The following is a 12,984-nucleotide window of genomic DNA, read 5'->3' on the forward strand; positions in this document are numbered from 1 at the left end:
CTGCAAAAACAAATGCACCAAAGGAATACACTGTTTGGGCCTAAATGCAAAGCCTTATGATTGGGTCCAATCCAACACCACACATCACTAAGTAACTGTGTCCTTGTTTTCAAGCATTGGGGTGGCTGCATCATGGTAGGGGTATGATTTGATTTGATTTGATTGCTTTTCATCGGCAAAGACGGGAGTTTTTCAGGATAAAAAGAAACGGTATGGAGCTAAGCACAGGCAAAATCCTTTAGGAGAAGCTGCTTCAGTCTGCTTGACACCAGGCACTGCGAGGAACCTTTCAGCAGGACAGAAACCTACAACACAAGGCCAAATCTACACTGGTGTGTCTTACCAAGAAGACAGTGAAAGTTCCAGTGTGGCCAAGTTACAGTTTTGACTTAAATCTGCTTGAAAATCTATGGCAAGAATAGATAATTGCTGTCTAGCCATGATTTCCAACACCTTGACAGAGCTTGAAAAATGTTAAAGAAAAATCGGTAAATATTGCACAATCCAGGTGGGCAATATTCTTCGAGATTGACCTAATAAGAGTCAGCTGTCATCGCTGCTAAAGGTGTTTCTAACGTATTGACTCGGGGCGAATACTTATTTCATCGAGGTAAATTAGTGTTTGATTTTTCATTCATTTTTAAAAACCAAATGTTCAACTTTTCTGTGTAGATTGTTGACTAAAAAAATGACAAATCCATTGTAATCCCACTTTAAATAGTTATGATAGGCACTATAGCAATGGATTCTGCACTGCATTGAAGCATAAGATGTTCTTCTCCTGACCAGTGAATCATAATTGCAGCTGTCAAAACAAACTGAGTGAAGCCAACTTGCTTACATGCGGTATTTAACCAAGTGGATACTTTTTATTTAGCAGAATATGCCTGGTCAAGTAGCCATCTGAAACTTCAGTTGCTGTACAATGTCAATAGAGGTCCATGAATGGTACATTTCTGGTGAAACAATCACAAGGCATCTTTGCTCTGCTATTTCTCAGTGAGGGACTTGTTCAGTTGATTGACTAAGTGATGCCTAGCTCTTTACTCATCTTTGATTTTGCTTCAGAAAACTCAGGCGAGTTGAATATGTGATTTGGTGGATGAGCTTTTCCCACCTTTGGATGACCAATCACAATGAATTCCACCAATGTCAGTCAGAATGTACATACGTTTTCCCTGACTCCCTGTCCTCTTCTCCTTCCAGAATCCCCCCGTTTGTCCACTGCCTCCATCAGTAGTAATGAGCGGGCACCCTCCGCCACACCCTCTGACTGCTCCGACTTCCCCTCCGCTGGCCAGCGCCCCGTGAGCCTGGTCTCCACCTTGTCCTCGGGGTCAGGGTCATCCCGGGACGACGGCCCCGCTCCGCCTCCACCTGGCGGCACCGTGCCCCCTACCGGAGACGACATCGACTTGGAGCTGAATCCTCCGGTTGGCGTCGGCGATCAGGACCGCCAGCACCCCGATACGGCGGACCCTTCTGGGGAAGGACTGGTCTCTCGTGGCGGGAAGTTCAACCAGCTTAACAACACTGACACGCCCTCGCGGGCTGCCAGCACCCGCCACACGCCCCCGTTATCGCCCTTCGCAGCCATAACCATGGCGCCCAACCCCAAGATCACCTACTTGGATCGGGTGGTCATGGAGATCATCGAGACGGAGCGCATGTACGTGAGGGATCTGCGCAGCATCGTGGAGGTATGTGACAAAGTATCCTCTCTGCTTTTAAAGCGCTCCCATGCATTACACAGTCAAATTAACCTTGGTATTTGTTGGTTTGCTTTTAAAGCGCTCCCATGCATTACACAGTCAAATTAACCTTGGTATTTGTTGGTTTGCTTTTAAAGCGCTCCCATGCATTACACAGTCAAATTCACCTTGGTATTTGTTGGTTTGCTTTTAAAGCGCTCCCATGCATTACACAGTCAAATTAACCTTGGTATTTGTTGGTTTGCTTTTAAAGCGCTCCCATGCATTACACAGTCAAATTCACCTTGGTATTTGTTGGTTTGCTTTTAAAGCGCTCCCATGCATTACACAGTCAAATTAACCTTGGTATTTGTTGGTTTGCTTTTAAAGCGCTCCCATGCATTACACAGTCAAATTAACCTTGGTATTTGTTGGTTTGCTTTTAAAGCGCTCCCATGCATTACACAGTCAAATTCACCTTGGTATTTGTTGGTTTGCTTTTAAAGCGCTCCCATGCATTACACAGTCAAATTCACCTTGGTATTTGTTGGTTTGCTTTTAAAGCGCTCCCATGCATTACACAGTCAAATTCACCTTGGTATTTGTTGGTTTGCCTGTGAAATGTCTTTATTGCAAAAGAGCTCAGTCAAAGTTTTGCTTATACAGAACTTGCCATTATCCCTCTATACACTGCTGGTAGTCAAATCATAACAGTTCTGTGTATAGTGAGTAGGCTGTTCATGTGAAATATCACAATGTAAACTGACTTGTGCACTTGCGAGTGTAGAAAAGGCACCCCTAGCGTGAGGGACACTGGCGGGCTGACGGTGTCGCAGGCCTGGGATGTTTGCATGTGACAGGTGGGTTTTCTCATCACAACCCCTTAGACAGGTCACACGATGGTCCAAGTCCCATTAGCACACCCTATCTGTCAAGCCAGTCCCATGATTGGCCTACACTTAAGGCTAGGCGCAAACAAAAAGGGCAACGAGAGGTCAGTCTCAGATTTACTGTGTGTTGTGTCTGGGATGACAATGCTCATAAAATCACATTTTAAGGCATGTTTGTAAACATTGCATTGTGTGGACCAAAGAGATTGACAATGTAAACAAGGGTCTTTCATCTGGTCTCAAGTCGGGTGATTGGCTGGACTATTCATAGATAGCTATGAGGATTTGGTTGTTTGCAGTAGGAAGGCCTCATGCTGAGTTGAATCCTTCAATCTCAAGCAATTTGAGTAACTCCAAAAGAGCGTCGCTGGAGAGCTGTCATTCACTTAAATGGCAAATCCAGTTAGCGTGGTCAGACCAGTGCAGCGTTAGCGGGCTTAGCAGGTTTGTTTGTGTGCGAAGGAGACTGCAGCGCGAGCATGTTTTTCTTCTTCGTGTGTCAAGGCTTGTGACCATATGCCATTTCAGCCACATGCCACTCCCAATTTCAGCCACATGCCACTCCCAATTTCAGCCACATGCCACTCCATTTCAGCCACATGCCACTCCATTTCAGCCACATGCCAGTTCTCTCGATTGTATGGAACTGACTGTAACATTTTGACTTTTATCAATGACTTATTATCAGTGGGTGGAGATAGGAATCCACGGATACCAGGTGTGACGTCACTGGGTTGACTATTATTAACCCTTTAAGGCTAATGCTGTGGGATCATCTCCTTACATAACAATGGGTCTTGACTGGAGGATCACGCCGGTGCTTAAGCAGACAAGTCAATGTCTTTCTTCTTCCATACTGGATGCTGCATGTGGAGATTATGTGTACATTATGCACTGCACAGAATGATTCATCAAACATAATCCGAATATGACAACTTTGCAAACGCCATACACTAGTGGGTGAACACACAGACACAATAGTGTTTACATACTGCATTAGATATTACTGCACTGTTGGAGCTAGAAACACAAGCATTTTGCTACACCTACAATAACATCTGCCAAATCAAATTGTATTGGTCACATACACCTGGTTAGCAGATGTGAATGGTCACATACACCTGGTTAGCAGATGTGAATGGTCACATACACCTGGTTAGCAGATGTGAATGGTCACATACACCTGGTTAGCAGATGTGAATGGTCACATACACCTGGTTAGCAGATGTGAATGGTCACATACACCTGGTTAGCAGATGTGAATGGTCACATACACCTGGTTAGCAGATGTTACTGAGAGTGTAGCAAAATGTTTATGCTTCTAGTTTCAACAATGCAGCAATATCTGACATAATATTTAACAATTCCACAACAACTACCTAATACACACAAATCTAAGTAAAGGGATGGAGTAAGAATATATAAATATATGGATGAGCGATGACCGAGCGGCATAGGCAAGATGGTATAGAATACAGTATATACATATGAGTATGTGACCAATAAAATGTGATTTCATGTACACACCACACACACACCATGCTGGTATAGTGTTGTTACAAAGGAGTGAGGTCTGTTATTCCAGACCAGCTGTGGTTTAGACACACACCACGCTCAAGCACAACACTTACATACTATACACACACATTATGCTTTTAACACATGCTCATCCACACACTCACACCCATCAGTCGAGAGCTCAGTCAAGCAAATCCTGCTGAGAAAACGATTGTCCAATGGCTGCTCACAGACTCGTTCTCTCAGGCATGTCTTCCTTTGGATAATTGTATTATTGATAGCTAGACACAGTACTCTTAGAAATTGCAATCATATAAACACGTATTCCATGAATACCTAAATGAGTGAAGTAAATGTTTTCTCATCTTATGATAAATGACATCTTGAAACTGTAGCACTGTTTCATTTTAAAGGACCAAGATGATACTCTGGAATGACTTGTGTAGCTGACAACATACTAGAGCTGGGACAACAAACCGAAAATGATCAATACTGACCGAACTGACCATTATCAAGGACATTTTACTGATATCCAAAATAACGAATAGTATCCTTTACTAAGAGGAAAGTGATGTTTCAAGTAAAATAAGGGGACAATGATAACCACAACATTTAAAGTAGTGGTAGTTGTCCTACGACAGATTTTTTAAAAATATTACACTTAAATTGATATGGATTTTTGTTCATATGTCCCAGCTCTACAACATACCATTCGTTACCATCACATTTATTTGAAGTAGTGGAGTCAGTTGGGTTAGGGTTGGAGTACTTGATTGGGTTAGGGTTGGAGTACTTGATTGGGTTAGGGTTGGAGTACTTGATTGGGTTAGGGTTGGAGTACTTGATTGGGCTAGGGTTGGAGTACTTGATTGGGCTAGGGTTGGAGTACTTGATTGGGCTAGGGTTGGAGTACTTGATTGGGCTAGGGTTGGAGTACTTGATTGGGCTAGGGTTGGAGTACTTGATTGCTTGACGAAGTCATGAGTGCCCAAAAGGCGGCTATCCAGAATTAGATTTTTTTTTTAAAGAGCAAGATCCCACTCAAGTAACTGATTTCGGTCTGAAGAAGAGCTCTCGGCTAACTTGACATGCTATTAGCGACCTTCAGGAACTCTGTATACAATCTCCCATGTCATTTACGTGGCAACTGATCCATCAACATGGTAAACCTATGAAATTATTGCTCAGAACCCCAGATTAGCCAATCGGGGCACAGAAATGTCCCGCTCTCTGTCTCAACAGAGGTCATATGGTTGTGTTTTTTTATTCATTTTATTTTACCAGGTAAATTGCCTGAACACATTCTCATTGATGCAAAGTATCATTGACCCAAGTCTGCCTCAGAAGCAGTCCTATGTCCCATACTGTAGTTCCTGCACTGGGTAAAGGTTGCCTATCGGCACAAGTCTAGGGTGAGCACCGTCCCTCAATACATTATGTGGGAAAATGCTAAACTGACCTTCAATTAGTGTCTCTAGGGGAAAGTTCCCCCTATTTCATGACCTTGACCCCACACCACCATCAATGCTCTAGCTCAGTATTGGCAAGTCTGGCTGAAAGTCTTTGTTAGCATGTTAGGCTGGAGTTGGAACTTGACTACCTCACAAGTAGAGGATCAGAAGCATCTGCTCAGACTATATCACTGTAATGTATCAATTCAATTTAACAGCTATATTGGCATGGGAAACATATGTGAACATTGCCAAAGCAGGTGAAGTAGATAATAAACAAAAGTGAAATAAAGAATACAAATGAACAGTAAACATTACACTCACAGAAGTTCCACAAGAATAAAGACATTTCAAATGTCATTATGTCTATATACAATGTTGTAACGATGTGCAAATAGTTAAAGTACAAAACGGAAAATAAATCAACATAAATATGGGTTGTATTTACAACCAGTTGGTCACTGGTTGCCCTTTTCTTGTGGCAACAGGTTACAAATCGTGCTGTTGTGATGGAGTTCATAAAATGTTTGTTTGTTTTCAAATACTTTGGATCTGTGTAATCTGAGGGAAATATGTCTCTCTATGGTCATACATTGCGTAGGAGGTTAGGAAGTGCAGCTCAGTTTCCACTGCATTTTGTGGACAGTGTGCACATAGCCTGTCTTCTCTTGGGAGCCAGGTCTGCCTACAGCGGCCTTTCTCAATAGCAAGGCTATGCTCACTGAGTCTGTACATAGTCAAAGCTTTCCTTAAGTTTGGGTCAGTCACAGTGGTCAGGTATTCTGCCACGGTGTACTCTCTGTTCTGGGCCAAATAGCGTGACAGTTTGCTCAGTTGTTTTTGTAAATTCTTTCCAGTGTGTCCAAGTATGGTATTTACGTATCTTTCTGTTTGCTCATGAGTTGGTTGAGTCTAATTGTGTTTCTGTCCTGGGGCTGTGTGGGGTGTGTTTGTGAACAGAGCTCCAAGGCCAGCTTACTTAGGGGACTCTTCTCCAAGTTCATCTCTCTATAGGGAATTTAGCGTCTCTTTTCTGGATTTTGATAATTAGTGGGTATAGGCCTAATTCTGCACTGCATGTGTTATTTGGTGTTTTACGTTGTACACTGAGGATATTTTTGCAGAATTCTGCATGCAGAGTCATAGTTTGGTGTTTGTCCCATTTTGTGAATTCTTGGTTGGTGAGCGGACCCCAGACCTCACAACCATATAGGGCAATGGGTTCTATGACTGATTCAAGTATTTTTTGCCAGATCCTAATTGGTATGTCGACTTGTGTGTTCCTTTTGATGGCATAGAAGTCCCTTCTTGCCTTGTTTCTCAGCTCGTTCACAGCTTTGTGGAATTTACCTCTGGCGCTGATGTTTAGGCTGAGGTATGTACATTTTTTTTGTTGCTCTAGGGCAATGGTGTCTTGATGGAATTTGTGGTCCTGGCGACTGGACCTTCTTGGAACACCATTATTTTTTGTCTTACTGAGATTTAGGTCTGACAGAATCTGTGCAGAAGATCTAGGTGTTGCTGTCGGCCCTCCTTGGTTGGAGACAGAAGCACCAGATCATCAGCCAACAGTAGACATTTGACTTCAGATTCTAGTAGGGTGAGGCCGAGTGCTGCAGACTGTTCTAGTATCTCTGACTTAACATTTGTTTGACTTAATTGAAGAACCTGCTGTCAGTGGTAACGTGCATGGGTTGATTTATGTGTGACACCTTTTTACTTTCTCACTGAAATGACAAAGGTTTATTCTCTTCAAGCTTGAGTTCTTGGAGGATGTAAGGTAGGGCCTCTCTATAGATATCAAACAACAGAGGCAGGGTCCCTAAATCTATTTAACTAACCACACAGCGCCAACCCTGGGCACTCCTATACTATTACCCCCCCACCCACAAAAAGATGACTTCACAATCGTCCAGGATCTTACCTGACCATTCATTCACCAATAGAGAAAACCCATACTTACTATTCCAGTATTTTCTATTACAATTCCCTCTTTGACGTTTGTGGGTTTTGGGTGCTGGCCATGGTGCCTGGTTTGATTTTCATTCGAGCCTCTTTAACTGGGATGTAAAACGATACATTGTACGTGTGCGGGTTTCGCATGAGCTGGAATTTCCCTGTGAACTTGGAAATGTTTTAGCAAAAGTATGCCTCAGTGAGGTAAATCCGTAAGATTGGAAAATGAGCGGTGTAACACACAATCCGAAGCGGTGTTCCACATTCGGGGGAATGTTGACTTTTCCGTCGAAGCAGAAAGAACTGATTTCACCGTGGGCTTTAGTCCACGGTGCTGTAAATGACATCTCCACTGACACCATTTCTCCACTGTATTTGATGAGCGGATACCATAACTCCATTTGGGTGTGGATTGCCTGTATATTCATTCGTTAAAATTCGTGATGTACGTTTTTGTTGAAATATGCTGACTCGTATACGTTTGCACCAAATAGGTCAGTGTATTCAGGCACGACTCCAAACACTACCCCACCCCACCCCATTATCCATTCAACCATATGTAACAGGATCCTTCTCTGCCACGGTCGACTCGAGATTCAAACCAGTGTTCCCAACCATACAGCATACCCATGAAGCCAGTGACATTAGCACTAGCCTGGGGTCGGCCAGTATTTTAGGTTTCTGGGAAGGTGGCATCAGTGAGCGACGCTAACTTAGCCCAATATGCATCCTTTCCATTGTTGCCTGCATGCTCTTGTCTCATGAGCATTAATATGACAGAGAAGGAAACACTAACACACTTCACTCTAGAAAGTTTGCTTCCTTCCATGAGGACCAGAGGTGAGGAAAACAAGTCTTTCTTTCTCTTCCACTTTTTCTTGCTCGCTCGCTCCCTCTCTTTCTTTTTTCTTTTCATATTTGTGTGTGTGTGTGTGTGTGTGTGTGTGTGTGTGTCTACATCACCAGCATGTGTTGAATAGATGAGAGAAAGTAGTCCCCAAGGAGCAGGTTGTCTGATTTCAGACTGAGGAAAGCCTTGATTTACAGGGAGTAAGGGAACAGGAGACCTCCCTCAGTGAGCCACCAGGGAAGCGTTGCAGGCATTGAACAGAAGGGGGGCACTAAACGATAACCCGTGATCAAGCAGGAAATCGAACTAAAACATATTGATATTAGTATCTTGCTTTATTTCGTTGGGGGGGGGGGGGTGTAGCTGTATAGATACTAACAGTGTGGTGTGGTGTTGGATTTAGAAATGAAAGTGTAAATAGACGGCTGAACATTCTGAGCTAATCCTCCATCTGAGGTCTGATCTGCTTTTCTGATTATACCTTGACTGCATTTCAGATCAACTGGAATCTAACATGCCTCCACCACAGCCTAGTTTACACTTGTTTGTACGTACCTGCCCGAATGTGTGTGTGCCTATATATATATATATATATATGCATATATGCACACACACGGGCAGGTACGTACAAACAAGTGTAAACTAGGCTATATTGCTCAAAAAAATTAAGGGAACACTTAAACAACACAATGTAACTCCAAGTCAATCACACTTCTGTGAAATCAAAATGTCCACTTAGGAAGCAACACTGGTTGACAATAAATTTTACATGCTGTTGTGCAAATGGAATAGACAACAGGTGGAAATTATAGGCAATTAGAAAGACACCCCCAATAAAGGAGTGGTTCTGCAGGTGGGGACCACAGAACACTTCTCAGTTCCTATGCTTCCTGGCTGATGTTTTGGTCACTTTTGAATGCTGGCGGTGCTTTCACTCTAGTGGTAGCATGAGACGGAGTCTACAACCCACACAAGTGGCTCAGGTAGTGCAGCTCATCCAGGATGGCACATCAATGCGAGCTGTGGCAAGAAGGTTTGCTGTGTCTGTCAGCGTAGTGTCCAGAGCATGGAGGCGCTACCAGGAGACAGGCCAGTACATCAGGCGATGTGGAGGAGGCCGTAGGAGGCCAACAACCCAGCAGCAGGACCGCTACCTCCACCTTTGTGCAAGGAGGAGCACTGCCAGAGCCCTACAAAATGACCTCCAGCAGGCCACAAATGTGCATGTGTCTGCTCAAACAGTCAGAAACAGACTCCATGAGGGTGGTATGAGGGCCCGACGTCCACAGGTGGGGGTTGTGCTTACAGCCCAACATCGTGCATGACGTTTGGCATTTGCCAGAGAACACCAAGATTGGCAAATTCGCCACTGGCGCCCTGTGCCTTTCACAGATGAAAGCAGGTTCATACTGAGCACATGTGACAGACATGACAGTCTGGAGACGCCGTGGAGAACGTTCTGCTGCCTGCAACATCCTCCAGCATGACCGGTTTGGCGGTGGGTAGGTCATGGTGTGGGGTTGCATTTCTTTGGGGGGCCGCACAGCCCTCCATGTGCTCGCCAGAGGTAGCCTGACTGCCATTAGGTACCGGGATGAGATCCTCAGACCCCTTGTGAGACCATATGCTGGTGCGGTTGGCCCTGGGTTCCTCCTAATGCAAGACAATGCTAGACCTCATGTGGCTGTAGTGTCAGCAGTTCCTGCAAGAGGAAGGCATTGATGCTATGGACTGGTCCACCCGTTCCCCAGACCTGAATCGAATTGAGCACATCTGGGACATCATGTCTCGCTCCATCCACCAATGCCACGTTGCACCACAGACTGTCCAGGAGTTGGCGGATGCTTTAGTCCAGGTCTGGGAGGAGATCCCTCAGGAGACCATCCGCCACCTCATCAGGAGCATGCCCAGGCGTTGTAGCGAGGTCATACAGGCACGTGGAGGCCACACACACTACTGAGCCTCATTTTTACTTGTTTTAAGGACATTCCATCAAAGTTGGATCAGCCTGTAGTGTGGTTTTCCACTTTAATTTTGAGTGTGACTCCAAATCCAGACTTCCATGGGTTGATAAATTTGATTTCCATTAATCATTTTTGTGATTTTGTTGTCAGCACATTCAACTATGTAAAGAAAAAAGTATTTCATAAGAATATTTCATGTTATTTTAGTGTTCCCTTTATTTTTTTGAGATGAAATATTCTTATTAAATACTTTTTTCTTTACATAGTTGAATGTGCTGACAACAAAATCACAAAAATGATTAATGGAAATCAAATTTATCAACCCATGGAAGTCTGGATTTGGAGTCACACTCAAAATTAAAGTGGAAAACCACACTACAGGCTGTCTATTTGTCTCCAATTCCACATACCAAACGAGAAGGAAATCGAACTAAAACATATTGATATTAGTATCTTGCTTTATTTCGGGGGGGGGGGGGGGGGGGGGGTAGCTGTTTAGATACTAACAGTGTGGTGTGGTGTGTGTTGGATTTAGAAATGAAAGTGTAAATAGACGGCTGAACATTCTGAGCTAATCCTCCATCTGAGGTCTGATCTGCTTTTCTGATTATACCTTGACTGCATTTCAGATCAACTGGAATCTAACATGCCTCCACCACAGCCTAGTTTACACTTGTTTGTACGTACCTGCCCCGAATGTGTGTGTGCCCTTTGTGTGTGTTTGTGTAAGTAAATTGGTACAGTACATACTATAAGATAACTTCATCATGTGCATCTGTTGAATAACATGTTTTGTGTATTTAAGAAGGATTAGGTAAGTGTGTTTTTGGATAAGGGGAAATTTGCACACGTCATTGTGTAATGAACTATTCCAATGAAGATTTGCATTCGAAGATTAACACCGAGACGAATGTACATGCACCCGCCGACCTGTGTGTGCGCTTGTAAACAATAAGCTTTTGTTTAGTTTTATCTAACCTCAATTCACCAGACTGAACAATGTTGTGTGCTTCAAAAACCTGTTTTGGGCCTAGGTTATGGTACAACTAAACTCAAATGTTTAGACAACCGTCATGATGTGCGGCGTGGTTGAAGCATCTCTCGTCTCGCTGGTGTTCTCTGTTCACCTCGTATGATCCCTTTGACCTGAGTTGACCACTTCGGTTAAAGCACATAGCCCACACGTAGATCTGTTATTTATCCTCGTTGAGTGTGCTATAATGTCTGCAGATGGTTGGACTGCATCCCATTGCCCGGAGGATTAACACAATGCAGCATGATAAGCATAACATCACAGATCCCCTCTCTGACGCTTGCTTACACTGAGTAAAGCGGATACCTTTTGCGTTCGCTTGCGCCAAATTGGAAGCTGACTGTTACGTGGGCGCTAACAGCGTTATTTTGGTCAACCTGCATGATGATTACTGTCTTTTGTTCGGTGCGTTTTGAACTGCTAGACAAAAATGAGACATTTCACCATGCTGTTCACTCACGCCCTCTAGTGGATGGATGACTAACTGTCTCACACACACACGTGCGCGCGCACACTCATACACACACACACACACACACACACACACACACACACACACACACACACACACACACAACTCCACCCAACCTGAATGACTATGGAAGTGCTGCATCTGGAAGCTGGAGGGTCTCCGAGTATTTATTTTAGCACAAAGTGGCATATCAATACACAAACACACACACTTATGCTGTCCCTTGCACATGTTATATTGTCTCATGACCAAGTTTAGATGTCAAAATAATCGTTGAGGGTTTACAGTTATGAGATCAACCCAGAACCTAAAATAATGCTGACTTGTCAAGCAGTTTGCAAAAGGGTCTATTTGCTCCTTTGTGTATATACAGATTTCAGTCTACGGACGAATGTAAAAGCCTGACCATAACAACATGGCAGGCCCTGACCATAACAACATAGCAGGCCCTGACCATAACAACATGGCAGGCCCTGACCATAACAACATGGCAGGCCCTGACCATAACAACATGGCAGGCCCTGACCATAACAACATAGCAGGTCCTGACCATAACAACATGGCAGGCCCTGACCATAACAACATAGCAGGTCCTCACCATAACAACATGGCAGGCCCTGACCATAACAACATGGCAGGCCCTGACCATAACAACATGGCAGGCCCTGACCATAACAACATGGCAGGCCCTGACCATAACAACATAGCAGGCCCTGACCATAACAACATGGCAGGCCCTGACCATAACAACATGGCAGGCCCTGACCATAACAACATGGCAGGCCCTGACCATAACAACATGGCAGGCCCTGACCATAACAACATGGCAGGCCCTGACCATAACAACATGGCAGGCCCTGACCATAACAACATGGCAGGCCCTGACCATAACAACATGGCAGGCCCTGACCATAACAACATGGCAGGCCCTGACCATAACAACATGGCAGGCCCTGACCATAACAACATGGCAGGCCCTGTCAAGCATCATCCAGAGAATGGTACAGTAACTACAGTATGAATTTTCAAAACATATTTAAGTGGCGTGTTATCAGTGTCACACGGAGTTTCTCAGAATAATTTGTTATTTATGTTTGAACTTTGACATGTATTGGTTAGATACAAACTAAAATAATATAGAGACAATCAGGGCAGATGT

At 44.0% G+C, this 12,984-nt stretch overlaps 1 protein-coding gene across 7 annotated transcripts in view; it reads left to right on the top strand.

Annotated features, from left to right (window-relative positions):
* Positions 1-12,984, top strand: part of plekhg3 (pleckstrin homology and RhoGEF domain containing G3) — a 123,860-nt gene that overhangs the window by 70,370 nt on the left and 40,506 nt on the right. For all 7 annotated transcript variants that reach the window (XM_031836904.1, XM_031836899.1, XM_031836900.1 and 4 more), the window contains one exon: positions 1,207-1,700. In XM_031836904.1, coding sequence (XP_031692764.1) covers positions 1,207-1,700 — 494 coding nt within the window. The remainder of the gene's footprint in view (positions 1-1,206; positions 1,701-12,984) is intronic.

Source organism: Oncorhynchus kisutch, linkage group LG12, assembly GCF_002021735.2.
Source record: "Oncorhynchus kisutch isolate 150728-3 linkage group LG12, Okis_V2, whole genome shotgun sequence".
Classification (NCBI taxonomy): Eukaryota; Metazoa; Chordata; class Actinopteri; order Salmoniformes; family Salmonidae; genus Oncorhynchus; species Oncorhynchus kisutch.